A 20275-nucleotide genomic window follows, 5' to 3' on the forward strand; every position below is an offset into this window, starting at 1 on the left:
AGATGATTGGGAAATAATAATCTATTTGGGATAAAGACACAGGTGCTTAAAACTATCTCAATTCTTTATTGCATATGAAATACGTGTGATGCGTGTGCAAATACGTATGTATGGGCTTGTTTTGTTCACGGTAGGATTTTAAAGGTGCACACATAGTTGTACAGTTAACGTATGTGGGGTGAGGTGGGGGTGTTGAATGTTCAGTTTGTTACTTGTTAAACCATTTCTACCTTAACCCATAGGTGCTGGAACTAGGGGTGCTGGCTTAAAGTGGTTTCCATTATATATTGGGTTTACAGTTTTAGTCTATGGCTCAGCATCCTCACTATAAAAACTGTTCCAGCATCCCTGCCATTATGATCTTGTGAGACTTATTAATCTATTAAAATGTAGCAGCATTATAGGAGTTAATAAGGAAAAAGACATCAGATCAGATGTTCGTATTGCATGAACCATCTCTCCGCCCATTTACAGGATCCTGCAGACCACTTAATCAACCATTCATAATCCTGTAACATTCCCACAGCACTCAACAGTTGTTCATATGTAAAAGTGACTTTTTAATTATTTTCTTTTAATTCAATTAGCAGTTGGAGGTGGAGCCAATACCATGTGACCAACCAGCTCTTCACATACAACCAAGCGATCCATAGACAGAATCTGAAAACAGCTTTATGAAATCATGGAGTCTCTCCCTGCCAATGCAGGATTGTTCCTTATAGTACACCTTATGTAGTGTTTTGTCTGGTCTTTTTTAAAATCCCAAACAATGGTACTTTCCACCATTACTTTCCTTTTAAGATTGTTTCACAGCCCAATACATTTCATTGGCAAAAAGTTCTTCCTCCTACTCAGATTAAGTTATTTTAATTCCATCACATCACTCCCATTTACTGCACTCAACTACTCTGGTTAATCTTCAGAATACACGGACTTCCTTCCTTCCCCCATCCACAAGTCATTGCTTAGGCAAGATATACATATTTAGCTCTTTAAAATCCTTCTTCAAAAAGGCTCTTGGTCAGTTGTGTTGCTCTTTTCCTAAATCCCTCCAATCTATCACCATCAGGCCTGTTCCAAAGTTCACTGAAGTTGATGGAAAGTATTCCACTGACTTTAGCAAGCTTTGGATCAGACCCATGGTGACTAGAAATGAAAGTACTATTCCAGCTATTATACCACAACTATACCAAGAGGTTCTAGTAACTCCCTGTCCCAGGACACAATGCCTATGTTTGCAGTCCAAAATAGCTTTTTGTAGTTATACATATTGCAAACTCAAATCACTACCACTCCCTCCCACTGAACTTGTGTGTTTTGAATAGCTTTCACCTTCCTTTCCCTCTCTTCTATCCCAGTGTAGTACTGAAGCTTGCATTGTTCCTATTTAATTCTTGTTTTTTATGTACTTGCCATTTTCAGTTTCTCTAGGTCCTGTTGTACTTTTTCCTCCATTTTTACTATTTACTCAACTCTTCTCAATTTGGCTTCTTTCATGAATCTCATCAATATGCTCTTATCCTGATCACTAAAGAAGATAGCAATTAAGTATGGTCATCACTTTGGTACCTCATTAGATACCTGTCTCAAACACTGACCCTTCCCTGTTACTTATTGCCTTTTGTTTCCAGTCAGTTACCCATTTTTCAATCCACATGGGTTCTTATCCAAACTAATTTAATTTTTAAATTATAATTTTGAGGAATTGTATCAAAGTCAGTTTGATTTTTAAATTCATTATATAAATATATACCATTTTATTTAAATTAGAGAAGAGCTAAATTAAAAAAATTTATAGTAAATTCAGGCCTTAACCTAGGTTATCGTAAAATATAAATTTAATTTTAATCTATTAATATTATTTTCATTTAATTACAATTATTTTAACAGTACATGTTTGCTGCCACGTTTTCAAGAAAGTCAAATCACTGAACTGGTGGAAGTCACTGCCTAAGCACCTGGAACGAGTGTGTGTTGAAGTGCTAAACTGGTTTTTGACAGTAGTAACCTCTTCTGCAGGTACAGAGAATACATTTTTTCAGTTTATTCAGCTACTTCAATTCAATGACTACTTCACTCAAAGTTAAGAAATCAACCGGGAGTTCAAATAAATAAATAAATAAAGGCAGGACAGCTTGTTTTCTTCCTCTGATCTACAGACAAAAAATGAGGTCTGAGAGGATGAGACCTACTAGTTCTAAAATCTTGAAAAGTATAACGATCAGAAACAATCAGTTCAATATACTAAACAGAAATACTTCCTTTGTTTAATAAATCAGTGAGTTTTAAATGAAAAATGTGTTTTGGTAAACTTTTTAATTGTATGCTGATAAGAAAAAACAAAGTAATTGTTTTTAAGTAACTAAAAAAAAAACTTGAAAATGCTATTTGTGTTTTAATGTGCCTGAATGTCTCTCCAAACAGAGCAAGCGAAATCACTAGTAAAACCTTCAACATCCAGTAAATAACAAATGCATCATTCACCATTTTCTACCATACTAAAAATGTAAAAATTAAGAATCTGAATAAATGTAAGTTAGGCTATATAACGGTTTAAATAAATACATATAAATTAGCATATCCTCCTATCAGCAAAAAGAAGCACCATATTTAGCATAAAGGATATATTTAGCTGTAAATCAACATGTTTTAAATGGTTACCAACCAATGAGACTCAAACTTGCTTTAGGAAAATAACTAAAAAATACAAATGCAAACCAAAATTAAAATCAATTATTTCAATCACGGTTTCCTGCTGGCTGATTTAAATCCCAATTCCAATCAATTACTTAAATCATTTTGATTCAAAGCAATCCCCTCCAAACAAAGTGTTTTACCATAGGCGGCAGGTGGAGCTCCCCCCCGGGGAGGCTCGTCCCCAGCTCTGCCCCTTCCGCCAATGCTCTCCCCACAGCCAGACGGAGCCCTGAGACTCCCCCTCCTCGCCTACCCCCCATCACCTGAAGTCAGAACCACAAGCCCTCCTCCGCGCCTGGAGGAGCCCTGGGCTGGCCAAAGCCGCAAGCCTCTCCCCGCCCAGAGGAGCCCCAGCCAGGCTGGCCAAAGCCCTGAGCCGAGCCTCCCCCTGCCCAGAGGAGCCCATAGCTAGCCGCAGCCGCGCCTCCCCTCCCCGGACCCAACCCACCCAAGGGAAAAGCGTCTGTAGAAGACGCTTTTGATATGTCCCATGCAGGTTCCGTGGCAGCTGAGGCGGCAGTATGTGCTACCTCAGCCACAGCAGAACCTGCAGGGGGCATAATAAAAGCAAAAATTTCGCCGCCAAACCCCACAACTGGGGGTCCAGCGACCACAGCAGTGCCTATTATACCCTGAGTTCATGTGTTTTACTAATATCCAGATATTATGGCTGGGATTTACTAACGAGTCTACAAGGCATAGGCGCCCATCTCCCACTGAAACTCATCGCTTCCAACCTCTGTATTCCCTCATTAATTTTGTAATTCTATCAAAAAAGAGCAATAGTACTTGTCTTGCAAGATTAATTCCTTATAAATTCAGGCTATTGCTCAAAGTTGTCTCCTAGATGTTTACTGAGGTCTTATTCTTAATATTTATTCTATTGTTTTACTATAAACAGAAGACATACGGAACATTAATTTACAGCAGTGGTCACCAACAAGTTGATCGCAATCTCCGGCCGCTAAAAGTCTGTCGGTGCAGACTCCCTGGCTGCCCTGGTCCCACGCCACTCCTGGAAGCAGTCAGCATGCCCCAGTGGCCCCAAGGGGGGTGGCGGGGGGTGGTCTCCACACACTGCTCCAGCCTGCAAGCACCACCCCCGCAGCTCCCATTGGCTAGGAACGGAGAACTGTGGCCAATGGGAGCTGTGGGGGCGGTACATGGAGAGAGGGGCAGCACACAGGGGCACGTTGCTTCACCCCTCCCAGGAGAGGCATGGGGCCAGGGAAGCCAGGAAGCCTGCCTTAGCCCCACTGCGCCGCCAACCGGGAGCCACCTGCGGTAAGTGCCACCCAGCAGGAGTCCACACTCCAGCCTTGAGCCTCCTCCTGGAGCCAGCACCCCATATCCCCTCCTGCACTCCAAGCCCCTGCCCCAGCCCTGAGCCCCCTCCCAGAGCCAACACTCTGCCCCCGCCCGGAGCCACCTCCTGCACCCAAACTCTGTCCCAGAACTTGCACCCCTCACCCCTTCCTGCACACCAATCCCCTGCCCCAGGCTCAGCCCGGAGCCTCCTCCCATACTTCAAACCCCTCGGCCCCAGCCCAGAGCCCGAACCCCCTCCCAAACCCCAACCCACTGCCCCAGGCCAGGGAAAGTGAGTGAAGGTGGGGGAGAGGGAATGCAGTGAGTAGGGTGGGGCTTCGGGGAAGGGGCAGAGTAGATCTTGGGTTGCACATAAATTCAGAAAGTGATCTTGTGCATAAAAAGGCTGGAGACCACAGATTTACTGGCTCACTCTTGTTGAAAACTGGCACCATGTTGTTTTACTTGAGCCTGTTACCTCCCCTAGCTGACCACAATTTGTCAGCTATAAATGTCAGTAGCCCAATAAGGTTGTAACCCCACACTTTTGATACTCCAGAAATCATGTTATCAGCACTTGCTTTTTTTAGCTTTATGTTCTAATTTTCCCCTCCTTACAATTTGAGATGCAGGGTTTGGACACAGGAGATGGTGAACAGTAGACGGTCTTGTGGTTAACACACTGGACTGACTCAGGAAATCTGGGTCCTCTTCCAAGCTCTGCTACAGATGCATGTGACTTTGGGCAAGTTGCTTAGTCTTTCTATCCCTCTGTTCCCTATCTGGAGCAACGGAATAATAATACTATCTAACTTCATGGGGGGACTGTGAAAATAAATTAGTGTTTTGAGGCGCTCAGATACTTTAATGCAATGGTTCACAAACTGTGGAGGTGTGCCCCCCCCAGGGTGCAGAGGAACGTTAGGGGAGGCACGGTGGGACTCAGGTCAGTTCCCGTGGGGGATGGTGAGGGAGCGCAACCCAGCCCTGCTCCACCCGCAGCTCTGCTCCAGCTCCGCCTCCCAGCCCCACCCCCAGCATCGGCCCTCTTACTCCCTTCTGCATCTCCCCTCTGTCCTCCCCTCCCAGAGCTGCGGTCCTGGTTTGGGGGAGGGTGTCACGGACAGGGGTAAGGGGGCCATGACCCCGAAAAGTCTGGGGACCTCTGCTTTAATGATACATGCAGGATTTATTTATAGGTTTGTTTGTGGCAACCAATCCCTACATAAACAAGCCCTGTTACATTAAATAAAATTTCAGGGTCCTTACCACAACGAGGCTCCTGGGGAGATCCTTTTATAAACACCATGCAGGGTGCAGTATTGGTCAATTTCTTTAGACGTACGTTGAGGTCCTCTTTTGCATTATCATTAGGGCCAGCTGAAATAGTACTGCTAGATGCATGGCGCTGGACTTTTTTGGTAAGCTCTGGGGCATGGGCACCATCTAATCTGTCAATTTTCTGAGAATTCTAAATAAACCAAGAGAGTAGCTCAGTTAAGAAGTATTAACTAAAAGCGGTCTTTTAAACTACTAAAAATTGGCAGTTTTAATGTATTCCATCACTACATATTATAGGTTTTCAGATAAGCAGGCACAATGGGTTAGCATACTGACCCTTTACCTCTTTAATCCCAGCAAAATCCTAAAACTGAAACTAGTCTGTTGGCCATAGCATTGTCTGTACCAAATAGATTTCTTAAAGCTTGTTATAAACAAAAAAAAAAATATTAACAAACAGAACCAAACATGCTATTTCTACTAGATAATCACCTTTTAATTGTTCAGAAGCATTACACTGAATAATTCAAACAGAAAAGTGAATGAATTGTGAACCTCACTAAACCAAGCCTAACACGATACAAGAGAAGAGTGTTATGTATCTCGGGTATTGTAAAGCCATATATGAATTCCAAGGCATTTCAAGGAGGTTCTGAAATATTAAAACTGGCCATTCTTGTGCCCAGTAAAAAAAAAAAAAAAAAACACACACATACACGAGACACACAGACTGTTAACAGCTTCTACATTAAGTCAACACTAAGAAAAGGGAGTTCTGTTCTATTTTTAGCACTGAAAAAAAAGAGTAGAATGAACATTTACTAGTACTGAACTGCTGAACTTGACAGACATTCATGTGAGTGATATGCAACCCATTTTCTCTTACCTTAAAAAACAAGAATGTTGGAACAGAACTAATTTCATATTTTTCAGACACTTCAGGCACAGCTTCAGCTTCCAGCTTAAAAGTCAGAGAAAACATGGTTTTATTTTCATAATTTTCTTTAAGTTTTGATTGTGCATGTCAATCCTTTTTTACTGTTCTTCTCAGCATTTTATGTTTAAAAAGGAGTTTGATGCAAAAGTTTGTAAGACATTTGCATTTAAATGAGACTCAGTGGGCTGGCATGTCATCCAGTGAGCCTGCACAGTGTCAAAACAGGTTCAGGGGTTTTTATTTTGTTGCACATTTCAAAAGATGCCTAGAGGCTGTGAATAAAATTTTTGGTGCACTAGTGACCTAGTAAATTTTCAATCATATGCAGCTACTACTATATTGAAATCCATAAATCATTGACCCCAGTTATGTCATGATTACAGTGCTTATTTTCTGCCCACAGCAATTCTTGCTGTTTGCTCTATTGACTAATTTCAAGAGGCAGTACATCATGACTGACATTTGCAGCCTTCTGCAAATTATGAAGCAAAAAGGAGTATTTCTTCAATAAACTATTGATGTCTGCTAAATTTTACTTTTAACTCTTGCAAGACTGCTGGATTCTAAGTAGAAAGCTTATTAGACTATTGGTCCAGAAGCTTGGTTATCATTAAAATGCATATTTGAAATTCCAGAAGATAATTTTTTAGCAGACAAATATAAATCTTTTTATTAACCATATCTGCTGCGTGCATTCTGTCTCAGCTGCTGACTTCAGTGACAAAGTTATTTTTGGGGTTGTTTTTTGTTTGTTTATTGTAATAAATGTTGATTTCCTGTTAGCTCTGAAGACATTAAGTGGAAAAATAAAGGTATAAATAAGGTGGTAAAATAGTGAATATAAATACATTTCAAGGACTAGTAAACAGAAACCTTGTGATCCCATTTACAGGTGCACAAAGCCTTGCCAACTACTCTTTCTGCAAACTGTACACTGGGGCTTTATCAACAGCAACTGGAAAACCATTCAGGGTTGCTGATTTCTTGGTCAGAAAATTAACATTTTTAGAAAATGTAATAATTGGCTATTCGGTTTCTGGCTCTCTCCATATAGTTTGAACATTGAACATTTTAGCGTTATTTGTAAAAGTAGATTTTGGTTTGTTACACCCATAAGGCTTTTAATCTTGTTACAACTTTGGATGCAAGAGAAATAATTTTACACCTGCTCAACATCCTGTTAGTTAGGGCTAGGGAATCTCCAGCCTGCTGCCTAATTTATCTGGCCCATGGCAAGTCTCTGTACCATGGGCCGGAAGCCCTGAGCCTCAAGCCCCCCCCAACCCCCTCCCATGGGGCTGGTGCCGCAAGCACTGGATTGTCCCGCTGTGGGGGAAGCTAGGGTTGCCAAGCTGTTAAAAGTCTGGTCGGCTCTGCGCAGCTCCCAGAAGCAGCCGGCATGTCCCTACAGCCCCTAGACGCAGGTGTGATCAGGGAAGCTCCATGCACCACCTCCGCAGCTCCCACTGGCTAGGAACAGCGGCCAGTGGGAATTGCAGATGCGGGCAATGCACAACCATGCAGAGCCTCCTGGCTGCACCTCCGTCTAGGGGTTGGAGTTACTGAATGCTTCCAGGAACAGCGTGGAGCCAGGGCAGGCAGGGAGACTGCTTTAGCCCCAGTGCGCCCCTGATGGGGAGCCACCTGAGGTAAGATGCTGGCCAGAGCCTGCATCCTGAACCCCCTGCCCCAGGTCGGAACACCCTCCCGCACCCTAACTCCCTCCCAGACCCTGCACCCCCATCCAGACCCAAACCCCCGCCCACACCCTAACTCCCTCCCAGACCCCGCACCCCAACCCCTTGCCCCAGTCCTGAACCTGCTCCTGCACTCTAAACCCACTGATCCCAGCCAGAAGCCCCCTCCTGCACCCCAAACCCCTCATCCTCAGCCCCACCCCCTAGTCCACACCCCCAGCTGGAGCCCTCACCCCTTCCCACACCTCAACCTCTTGCCCCAGCTCAGAGCCCCCTCCTACAACCTTATCCCCTCATTTCTGGCCCCAATCCGGAGCCTAGGTGAAGCCCCAAGCCTCAGCGTCCCTCCACAGGGCTGAAGCTGCAAGCACTGGCTCGCCCCGCTGCAGGGGGAAGCCCCAAGCCTCCTCCCCACCACAGGGCTGTGTGTGTCCCCATGACTGATTTTTTTTTGTGGGTCAATGGCCCCTAATAGAAAAAAAGGTTCCCCACCCCTGCTGTTCCCCACCAAAAAAATGAAGGTTCCAGAGAAGGATCAACGATCTTCTCTCTCTCTCAACATGGGCCTGATCCAAAGCCCATTGAAATCAATGGAAGTCTTCAGTGGACTTTGGATCAGGCCCCATAAATTTCTCTTGCTCTCAAGTTAATTCTTGTCAGGTTTGATCCTTCACCAAAACAAGCAGTCATTATGCACTTGGTGATGTGAGCATTGTCATCAAGTAGCCATTCAAAATTTCCTTCTCTCAAACATACTTCTAAAGATTTCAGGAAATTATGTGAAGGGAATGGAACTATAGCTTTACTTTATGAACCACAGCCTAAAGAATAAGCCATGACTGGCATTCTGCCAGGCTATCACACAGAGATTTTTGAGAATGGTTTTTAAATAAGCTCCTTTAGGTTCTACCTGCAGCTTTTGATTGAATCATAAGATTGTTTGATGCACACAACAGATCTTTACAGTATCTCCCTCACCTTATTTATCCTGTATTTGGCCAAGCAGCACCAGACTATGACCTTTAATTTTGAGTCTTCTATCCCACCTAAAACCACATAGTCAAATCTCTACACGAATTAACTGAGAAACAAAATCTGTCAATATATTTCTATTTTCTGATCTCCTGCAAATGGCTGAATTATTGTTACATGGTAGTGAACGTTTATTCCTTTTTCTTTTTGTGGCTCATTTCCTATCCACCTTGATGCTTTTGTTGCACTTTAATGAAGTTCATTTACACATAACTTCTTTTATAAAATTGAATGTTATTGGTCCACCCACCAAATTTCAGACTATTTTAAGAGAACATCAGTCATATTTTAAACCTCTTGGGTTGGTTAAAATTAAGATTTATTCTGTGGTCATCTAAAAAGGTCTGGGGCACCTGGCATTGGCCACTGTCGGCAGACAGGATACTGGGTTGGATGGACTTTTGGTCAGACCTACTATGGCCATTCTTATGTTATCTTTAAAAAATTAATATAAACTTGTGTTTAAATACTGCAGCTATAATTTTTAAATCACATTTTAAAAGATTGCTCAAGATGTTAATCAAGTTTTGATTGTTATAAACAATGAATTTTAAAACTGATGATGTGACTTACAAGGCACAATTAGGAACCTACATTCCTGATTAGGTACTTAAAATTAACTTGGTAGGTTAGCTAAATTGTTATTGAATGATCTGAAGTTCTAGCTTGGCTATCCCAGAACATGTGACAAAGTTCTATGCTTTTAATTATGAACCCAAAATATTAAATTAGTACCAGTCAAAATTCAAACTACTGAGTCAACAGACCTATTCAAATCTGTTTATAGCTTATTTTCTTTAACAGCCTCATCTTATATATTGTAGTCGGTATGTATTTACAAGACAGTTGTTGTAATTTTATTTTGCAATGTATTGTCCAATGAACCTTGCCATTAAAATAAATATTCATTAAAGATACACAGTCAAGTGACAGCTGAGACTTCAAAAAAATTTGGCCTACCATAAACTACAGCAGCACTAGAAAAGCAACAAAAACAATGTATAATATTTTGAAAATTGATGTTTTAGAATACTCTAATTAAAATAGCTTTGTAAATTAATACGATTAAAAACAGATCTATCTTTCTACTTTACAAAAGGAAATGCCAAACTGTGAGATGAGTCATTAAAAACACACAAAACATAAAGGCTGTAAGAAATCAAATTAAAACACACACACACACACAGCTGGTTGTTCCATTACTCCTTGCCCTCATAATCACAAAAATGTCTCATTAACAAGAGAAAGTTGTTTTAAAATGAATGACATGCAGATCTAGTGCATTAAATTTTTTTTTCCACAGTGATTCTATTCCTGGGATATGCAGATGAACTCTCAAAAATATTGCATCTCATTTACTTACTGCTGTTCAACATGCCATTCTTAGAATGACAACATCACACAGACTTAAATTTATCTTTCTGCAAAGCCTATGCAGATTATCGTTCACCCTTAGTAATGGCTGGAAAAACAACTAGAGTATCTAAATGAATCCAGAGGAAAATCTACTTGCCTAACCAGCAGCATCACTGAAACAAATCAAAGTTCTAGCAAATCTTAAAAGAGCAGTTTTGCTACCTTAATCTCAGATGCCTGGGATTAAAGAGATCAGGCTATTACACAACTAATTACAGTACTTGCTTGGTGAGTCATTCTAAGTCACATCAAATACACATACAAACTTAAAAACCTATTTACTAGATGAAGTAACATTCTATTAAAGTGCCAATATAGTGCATTTTTAAATGCAAGAAGATGCAACTAACTTGTTATTTAAATCAGCAATACACCATGAACTTCACCCACAGTTCAATTTATGCGATTTCTGACACTGACTCGTGCTGAAGTTGAACTCATTAGGATTCAAATCAGCACGAAAGCTTTGGTTTCCACCCCATAGAAGTCATCGGAGAAAAAAAATCCGTTTCTGAAGTTCATTTTATGTAGAAATGGTCCCTTCATCTTTGACTTTAGTTTGCATTACTATCTTTAAAATGGCCTTTACTATCTGGACATGAAGACTTACCTTCACAAATGTAACTTGCGAGTGTTCCTTAGCTAACTCAGCCATGACATCGTTCATTTGAATGCACTGAGGAGCCCATGGTGCCCAAAAATGGACAACTACAAGAGACCTATGACAAAACAAAAATACAGATATATGTTAATAGAAATAGATAATTTTTTTAAATAATGGAATTTTGATGAAGAATAACTGACTACAAAAAGCATGGTTAGTTATAATGGAACAATGCAATATTATATGAATTAATATACATTGAAGAATATAAAGACTATAGAAAGAGTAGTATTACTTTGGATACAGAAAAAAGGAAAATAACTGATATAAAATTAACTCTTATAGTAAATAACTAAGTTATGCACTCTAAGGTTATCACAACTCACAAGAAAAAAAACACACTAAGAGAACAGAAAACATAGGGATGAAAAAAATAGCATTAAAAAGAAAAAAGTTACAAAGCCTTGCCCAATTTTTAATGTTTTTAGAAGAATGGTGGTTAGAGATGTTTGCTGAAAAACAAATATCACTGGTAAGATATGCAACATAAAAAGAAGAAAGAATAAAATCACAACAGAGTTACAAGGAGCTTGACATTTTGCTACCTAACCTGATTCTAGCAGAATGCAGCATCACATACAAAGAATGAGCAACAATTGAAGCAGGCAGAAAGACCTCAATTACTCAGGTCACACACTTTGTTGCCTCTGTTGGCTGAGCTTATTGCACTCACCAGGGGCTCCTTCCATCCCTTCATTACCCCTACAAGCTCTGTGTGCCACCCGCCAATCCCCCTCTATTTCAGGGACTCGTTGCAACCCTCCTCCCCCAGCTCTTCCCATGCCAGGGGCTCTCTGCCCTTGCATTCGCCCATATCTCAGCATTCCTCCCCACCATTCTTATTCTCCTTTGCTCTCTCTTTTAGGATGTCAACAATCTAAAACTGTATTACAAGAATAAGCTTGTCTACAGATGGACTCTTATTCCAGAACAAGCATGTCTATACATAGAGTTTAAAGTTATCATGTTACATCCAAAAAAAGAAAATACCATCAAGTGGATTGTCAAGCCTCGCAAGCTCTGCCAAAAAGGCACTGAAGGCACTAACGATTACACTGACAAAACATTTGGGTTTAACAAATAATCTGGAAAACACACAATACACTTCATTGCTTCTATAAACCAAGTTCATTTCATCCCTCCAAGTTCATTCTCCTCCACAAACTCCCTGAGCACCACCTTCCCACTCGCCACAATTTCAGAGATTCCTTGCAATGCCCCCACACATCCCTTCATTCCAGGGGCTCTATGTGAAAGCCTTCCCCATAAAGTCCCCTACATTTCCCCCATGCAAAGGGTCCTGTGTGCTCTCCAGGCCCTCCTCTCACCATAGCAGGCTCCCACACTTTCTGCACATGCCAGGGGCTTTGCGTGTACCCCCATTCCACCCTGCCAAGGAATCTCTGTGGCTCCCCTTTCCCTCTCCCCCATACCAGGGCTCCTTTCTCCCCCCACACCAAAGGCTCTGTGTGCACACCTATTGTTACACCCCAATGGCCCCCTCTCCCCGTTCTCTGCTCTTCTTCTTTCTGCCCCCCGGCCTCTCGTATTCTGCAAAGAAAACTTCCACTCTCCACTCTCACATTTTTAACCCTCCCCAAAATGCTTTAACAATGTTTGCAACAGTGTTAGCCACATTCAATGCTAATCTACCTTCCCTAAAAACTCCTTGGGGGGGGCACCCATTGGGGTGTAACACTATTCCTCCCACAGCAGGGGCCCCCAATTGGCCTTCCTCACCAGAAATTCTGTGTGCTCCCATACCAGAGTCCCCCATTCTCCGCTTCACCCATTATAAGGATTCTGAATCCCCCCAGACAAGGGGCTCTATGTACTCCCTTCCACAGGCCAGGGTCCCCAGTTCTCCACCCACATATGCCAAGGGCTCTACGTGACCTCACTTCCCTCATTAATATTTCTCTTCTTTCTGTCTGGGAGGCCAGATCTACTCTACGAGCCCTTTTCTCAGTATACGTATACCACATCAGCAAAGAATTCCTAGCGCAAATGCATCTTTTATTGGCTACACTGTGCTTTTCGCAGTATAGATTATTCCTGCTGCCCTTCAATTCTCCCCGGGGTGAAATAACCCAAGGCACAAGAATTAAGTTTAGAGGGGGCAACAAATAAGAAGGAAGATGAGGGGTATACAAAACAGCGAATGATACAAAAATGAAATCCCCACACACACACAAAGCTACCCTTTGGACTCAAAGCCACCAGACATCGGGCCCAAGAACTTGTAGGTTTTAAAAAAGTGGGCATGTACATGGATAATGAGAATATTCAGAGTTATCAGCCAGGAAGTTTAACAAAAAGGCATATAAACCCTCATGTTTCAAGACATAAACTAACTTCTAACTAATGAGAACAAGGAAGAAACTTTCTCTGTGGGCCAGTTATTCCTTAATTGTCCACAACAAGATTTCTTACACCTTCCCCAAAAACATCCAGTACAGATCACAGTCAGAGATCTGCTCCAGTATGGTTATTCTATGCTTTACTGTTAGCTTTCTTAAACTATTTTCAGCAGAATAAGTGAATAGTTAAGGAGGATTAATATAGCTGGACAGGACAACTAATCAGGAATATTAGTTCCAAATTCTTTAATGAAGGCTGTGTAATACTACCCAAGATAAAGGACTTCTCCCTTAATATGGATTTCTGAGAAATACTATCGACATCGAAGCTGAAAAACATTAAGATGTCTGTGATATATCCAAAATGCCAATGAGTTCTTAATAATACTCTGAATGTATAAAAATCACAAGACATACCAAATATTATGCCACTGAAAGCTGTACAACAATTTATAATTTTATTTTATAATAGACAAAATACTAACTCATTAAGGAATTTTAATGATTACTATGTCGGCAGAATACATCTTATTGTTTTACATTTATATTAATACCCAATATAAAACATCATATGTGCAAATCCATGCATTATGCTCAAAACTGTTCAATACTCCAACCCTAAACTGACAGTTATTATTTATATTACCATAGCGCCTATGAGCTCTAGTCATAGACCAGAACCTCAATGAGCTAGAAAAAAAAAAGACATAATGTTGTGGAATGACCCATGAGCCCACACAGGTCCCGACTGGAGTCAATGCAGCTCATGCAATTTCGGCACAAGATCAGGGCCCAAACAACGAGTATAAGTACTAAGGCTTAAAGCCAAGGAAAGGTAGTTTTCCTTTCCAACATCTGCTACTCTCAAGTGTATACAAACACTAAGAAGAGGAGAAAACCATAATCACTACTTCCATGACTTTACAGCAAAAGCAGAAGCATTACCAAAAAAAGATTAAAAATAGGAGTAACTTGACTTCAAGTTTCTGTGCTACCACTATATTAGTTATGGAGCAGCATACAGCACAAAGTGTTCTGATCCATTAAATTATTAGAATTTGTTTTCTAGAAATTCAATTTACAATGCAGTTGTTCCAGTCTGTATTTGCAACAATAATCCTATGCTTGTTTGGACACCATAAGAAATCTCTGACACACATGTGGTGGATCTTGATCTGCTAAATTGTAAGGGAAAAATGAAGTCCCTCAATTCAGTGTGTAAAAAAATAAATAAAAATCAAAGAAAAAAAGATGTATAGAGCAATATAGCTAGATACTAAACAATGTATTAAGCCCAAAATACTATTTAATAATTTGATACACTTTCTTTCCCACTACTGAAGCACAGCAGAGAATTCATTCTTTCCTGAGCTGCCAAGCAGAATTTCCCACATGTCTAATTTAAATTACTCAGTATGGTAGGGGTACATCTTATCAGATAAGTGTCACTTTGTGAGCAGTACAGGAGTAAGAACCACATGGCTGAGTAATTCTAGCCCCTTTGAATGGAACAGTAATTATTTGACAAGATTATCCTCAACCATATTATTAATATTGCAATATTGTTTTAATTTAATGTGGACTTAATGAAAATATTGTGAAAACAGAATGCTTATTCCCCTCAAATTTTATTTTTCTGTGAATTATTTTTGTTTTAAACAAGGTTGCAATTAATCTGCCTTTCAGTGACTAAACTTTTTAGAAAAGCATAAGAGAATGGCAAGATAGAGTAACTCAAAACATTGGGGAAATCAAGTGGGTCAACTTCCTGAAAGTGCACCAGTGACTCCAGATACAAAGTGCACACTGGACTCAAGGCAGTACATATTTTGACTCTACTGTCATCCAGAGATAACCAGGAAACTTTTTTTTTTTTAATTTTAAATAACGTGTGTCCTTCATAACTTCCTTTCCCTTGCTACGGGGAAAAAAAAAGCCTGCAATGAGGGATGCTTTATGGGGATGACCTACAATATTGTTTTAATATTGGTCTTGGTTTTGTTATTTAGTCTATTTTATATCACAGCTGTTAGTTTAATTGATTCCAGATAAAAATATAGATATATACACCATGTATTGTCTACAAAATTTTTCAGGTATTCACTTAAGGCCAAATACTGCAATTACAGCTTCCTCTTAAGTAAGGGAGGGGATGGGAGGGAGTTATGCTTGAGAAAGAACTGCAGAACATAAAACATATGGATTTTGTTCCCTTTATTCCAGAACTAGTACAGAAAGTGATGACACAACGTTCTCCAAATAGGCAGTTCTAAAGGTGATGGTTCCATCTTCCATTATGATGCTATTTACATTTGTGTTTACCATTGTACTGTGCTACAATATAAAATCTTTAAATTATAAATATTCAAAGTCCCTTTCTAACACAGCACAATTTTTTTTCAGCACATAGTGTCACCATTTTAAAATATCATTTAGTCAAAACTAGAATTAAGATGGAGATTTATATGACTTCTTAATTCCTGTTATATCATCATACTAATCCACCACCATTTTTCCACTCTGAAAACAAAGCTTTAATTAAAACTTTTCCAAAAACATATTATGAAGTTTGTGGTTATTCCATAATCTAACTTGTCAGTAAATATAAATATGCATACTCAAATAACCATTTAATCAGTTTCATTAGAATGTTTATCTTTTAAACCTTTTGTGAAATCAATATTTTCCAAAACGTGTTGTTTTGTTCAATCAGTAACTGTTCAAAAAGCAACTGAATTAGTAGTACAAGGCTAGGTCTACACTAGAGACCTTACAGTGGCACAGGTGTACTGATGCAGCTGTGCAGTCACTCTATTACAGTGGTTCTCAAACTTTTGAATGGGTGACCCCTTTCATGCAGCAAGCCTGAGTGCGACCCCCCCTTATAAATATAAAAAAGTGTTTTTAATTTAATACTATTACAAATGCTGGAGGTGAAGTGTGGTTTGGAGTGGAGGTTGACACCTCGCAACCCCCTGAGAGGCCATGACGCCCAGTTTGAGAACCTCTGCTCTATAAGAACTGTACAGGTATTTGTTCTATAAAAAAATATTTTTTTTAGGTTAGGGAAACATTTCTATTAATCCTTAAATTTTCTCAGAATTCTGCTGTAAATTTCTCTAGCAAATTGTCTGTTCATTTAGGCTATAAGCTCCACAGAGAGGGGATCATTGGCTAAACACAAAGGAGATGTATGCTCAGTGCTGCTACGCTTAATGCCTAAGGGGGAGAAAGGGAGGGAATGGCGATGGTACCCCCATTACATCCAGTACCCCACTGCCTAGAGCACAGACCAAAACGTAGGAAACAAGTTTAATTTCCCACACCGCCTGATTTGGAGCAAGGATTTCAAGTTGGGTTTCCCATGTGAGTGCACTAACTACTGAGCTATTGGATAGAAGGTGGACACTGCTTCCTCCCTGGCTGTCTTGTATGAAAATCAAGCATGCTCTGAGCACGCCTCCCAGATTGGGCTCCACAGGTGGGGGAACACCCAGTTTTGAATCATACCAAGGCTTTGGCGAAAGCTAGATGGCATCAAGATTTAGACAGCTTTTCACATTTTCACTAGCAAAAATTTCGATGCCTAGGGAATTTAGGCATCTACAGGGCTAGGCAACAGCTGAGCAAGGGTCTAAAGATCTAAATTATGGACTCTAGTGCCTAACGGGGTAGTTCGGCACATAAGTCCTTTTGTGGATCTAGTCCCATGTTTTCTTCTATTTTGTACAGTTCCAGACACACTGCTATGCATCAATCCTACAAGCTTATTCACATGGGCTGACTTTTTCTCCACAAAGAGACAGAGGTCTGCTCATAAAAGTTATCTTCCAGGTTTGTGCTCTCGAAAAAAATCTGTTAATATAAATGTAAATATGCTGCCAGAATTGAGTTGAAAACGTTCATTTAAAATTCAAGTTTTCACATAGCATGGAAATGGAGAAAAAACCTATTTGGGGCTGTGAGACACCAACACAGTTGTACCATTCCTGCTCACTGTGTGAATGTATACATCCCCATTTTAAGATTAATTTTAAAGATCCATTAACATAACATAGAACAACATTTCTCATGTCTTCAATCTACAAATCTCATACAACTGTACAAAAATTAGAACAGCACTAGAAAAATCAAATTTGCTCCAAAGTTTAGATTCTTTAAAAAAAACTTTTACGAAACAAAAAAAAAAAGCAAACTTGAAATCAGTTGTTTTTAAACACAAGAACATCCCCTTGCAATGTCAGCAGTCCAAACATTTAGAGCCCTGCACGGATACAAAAACTGTATCAACATCCAATCCGTGATCAGCAAAAATGATCCGCAGATGTGGATGCCTGCGGATATCTGCCGATTTGCACGGCTCTATGAACACTGCAGTGAAGTGAAACTGACTTCACTGATTTTCCTTGTCCAATCTAAGAAAGTTACAAAAAAAACCCTTCAAAAATAAAAGTGTAAACTGGATTTCTAAATTATTTCAATTTAGTAATCAAAAGGTATTATTAATGTAAGGAAATAAGGTTGAAATATGACTGGAGTTGACACTGTCCTTTAAATAGAATGCAAGCATTATGACCCTTTTACAGATGTGCAAACTAAGGGCTTATCTACACTTAAAATGCTGAAGCAGCACAACTACACCACTGCGGTACTTCAGTGAAGATGCTACCTATGCTGATGGGAGGGATTCTCCGGGTGGCATAAATAATCTAGCTCTCCGAGAGCTGTCTTCACAGAGGGTTAGGTAAATTTACCTGCTTCGCTCAGGGGTGTGGATTTTTCATATCCCTGAGCGACACATTTATACCAACCTAATTTCCTAGAGTGGACCAAGCCTTAGGATAGGTCTACACTTAGTGCAGCTGCATCACTGTAGCGCTTCAGTGTAGATACTACCTACGCCAACAAAAGAGGTTCTCACATCAGCACAGATAATCCACCTCTCTGATAGGCATTAGCAAAGGCTATGTCTACACTAGCACTTTTGTCAATATAATTTCTGTCACTCACGAGTATGAAAAAGTCACCCCTATGAGCAACATAAATTACACCAAAAAGATGCACCACTTTGCACAGCACTATGGCAGTGGGAGATGCTTTCCTGTCAGCACAGAGCTGCTACATAGGAGACCTTACAACAGCACAACTGCATGCGTACAGCTATGCCACTGTAAGGTCTAATGTAGACATGGCCTAGGTCAACAGAAGAATTTTTCTGTCCATCTAGTGCTGTCTACACCAGGGATTAGGACAGTAGAGCTAGATCTTCAGGGGTTTTTGTCTCTCCTGCTGGTAATAGCTCACCTTAACTGATCACTCTCATTATAGTGTGTATGGTAACACCCATTGTTTCATGTTCTCCATGTATATAAAATGGTCCTATTGTATTTTCCACTGAATGCATCCGATGAAGTGGGCTGTAGCCCACGAAAGTTTATGCCCAAATAAATTTGTTAGTCTCTCAGGTGCCACAAGTACTCCTGTTCTTTTTGCAGATACAGACTAACATGGCTGCTACTCTGAAATCTTCAGGGGTGTTGATTTTTTTCAAACCCTGGAGAGATGTAGCTATACCAATGTAAATTACTAGTGTAGACCAGGCCTAAGAAGCAGAGTGGGATTAAGTGTTTTGCCCTAATTCACAAGCAGAGCCAGGAAGGGCAAACCAGGTATCCCAATGCCCAGGCCAATGCATTAGGCTGGGGTGGATGTCCCACAGGGGCAGGGCAAGGAAATGGGGGTAAGCGGGAGAGGAGGTTAGTAAGCGAAGGAGGCAGGGCCGGAGGCGGAAGGAATTAACGACGCCCCCAGGAGAGAAGGCGGCAGCAGCGGGTGGTTAGTGGACCCCCCGCCGGGGGGGAGGGTTAGTGACCCCCGCGGGACCGGGCAGGCCTCACCCGCAGAAAGAACGCGCCTCCCCCAGGGAACAACACCCGCCCCCTCCTTCCCCACAGCCTGGCTCCAACTCCCCGATGACAAAGCCGCTGCCTCCCCAACGCGGGCCGGGCCCCCGGAGCCTGACGCTACCGCTCGCCGGAGCCAGCCGCACGTACTTGCCCTTCTGCTGCAGCAGCTCCCGGAAGTGCCCGGCAGAGCCCACCTCGGCCAGCGCAGCCATGACTAGGACTAGTCTGTGGCCGGCGCCGCGGCCAGGAGGGGCACGTGCAACCCGGTCGGCGGAGCGATCCGCCCTGCCTCAGAGCGAACCTTCTCTGCCTCCGCGCATGCTCGACGAGGGGGACCCCCTCCCAGCGCGCGCGCGCGCGCGCGCACACACGCACTTCCTCCGCCGGTTCCCGTGGGGAGGAAGGCCTGGAGCCCGGTTGTCCTGGGAGGGGGTGGGGCGATCGGCCGCCGGGCCGGGGCGGGGAAGCAGCCGGGAAGAGGGCGGCGCGGGTGCGGGCTGGGGGAGGGGCAGGTCAGCGGCTGTTGAATTTTACAAAACGAAAGAGGAGGGCGCACAGGGTTTGCCCAGCGCCATCCCCCAGCCCGCGTCAGAGCTGGCCGGGGAGCTGGAGTATTGTGTCGGGTTCTGGGCGCCGCGTTTCAGGAAAGACCTGGACAAATTGGGGAAAGTCTGGAGCAGAGCAACTCAACTGACTGAAGGACTAGAAAACATGATCTCTGAGGGAAGATTTAAAAATAGGGTTTATTTAGTTTGGAGAAGACAGAAGGGACAGGATACCAGTTTTCAAATATGTAAAAGGTTCTTATAAAGAGGAGGATGAAAAATGATTCTCCTTAACATCAGAGGATAGAACAAGAAGCAATGGGCTTAAATTTCAACAAGGAAGGTTTAGGTTGGACATTAGAAAAAACTTCTTAACTGTCAGGGTGGTTAAGCACTGGGACAAATTGCTGAGGAAGGTTGTGGAATCTCCAT

General features: G+C 41.7%; 1 protein-coding gene across 2 annotated transcripts in view; it reads right to left on the minus strand.

Annotated features, from left to right (window-relative positions):
* Positions 1–19635, minus strand: part of GLRX3 (glutaredoxin 3) — a 36842-nt gene extending 17207 nt beyond the window's left edge. The window contains exons 1-4 of one of the 2 annotated variants that reach the window (XM_077822749.1): positions 19446–19635; positions 10979–11087; positions 6173–6247; positions 5275–5476 (exon numbers count right to left, since the gene is read on the minus strand). In XM_077822749.1, the coding sequence (XP_077678875.1) occupies positions 5275–5476; positions 6173–6247; positions 10979–11087; positions 19446–19510 (451 nt within the window). In that variant the 5' untranslated portion in view covers positions 19511–19635. The remainder of the gene's footprint in view (positions 1–5274; positions 5477–6172; positions 6248–10978; positions 11088–19445) is intronic. The other variant, XM_077822750.1, reaches the window with a different exon arrangement.
* Positions 19636–20275: the final 640 nt, after the last annotated feature.

Source organism: Eretmochelys imbricata, chromosome 7 (assembly GCF_965152235.1).
Source record: "Eretmochelys imbricata isolate rEreImb1 chromosome 7, rEreImb1.hap1, whole genome shotgun sequence".
Taxonomy (NCBI): Eukaryota; Metazoa; Chordata; order Testudines; family Cheloniidae; genus Eretmochelys; species Eretmochelys imbricata.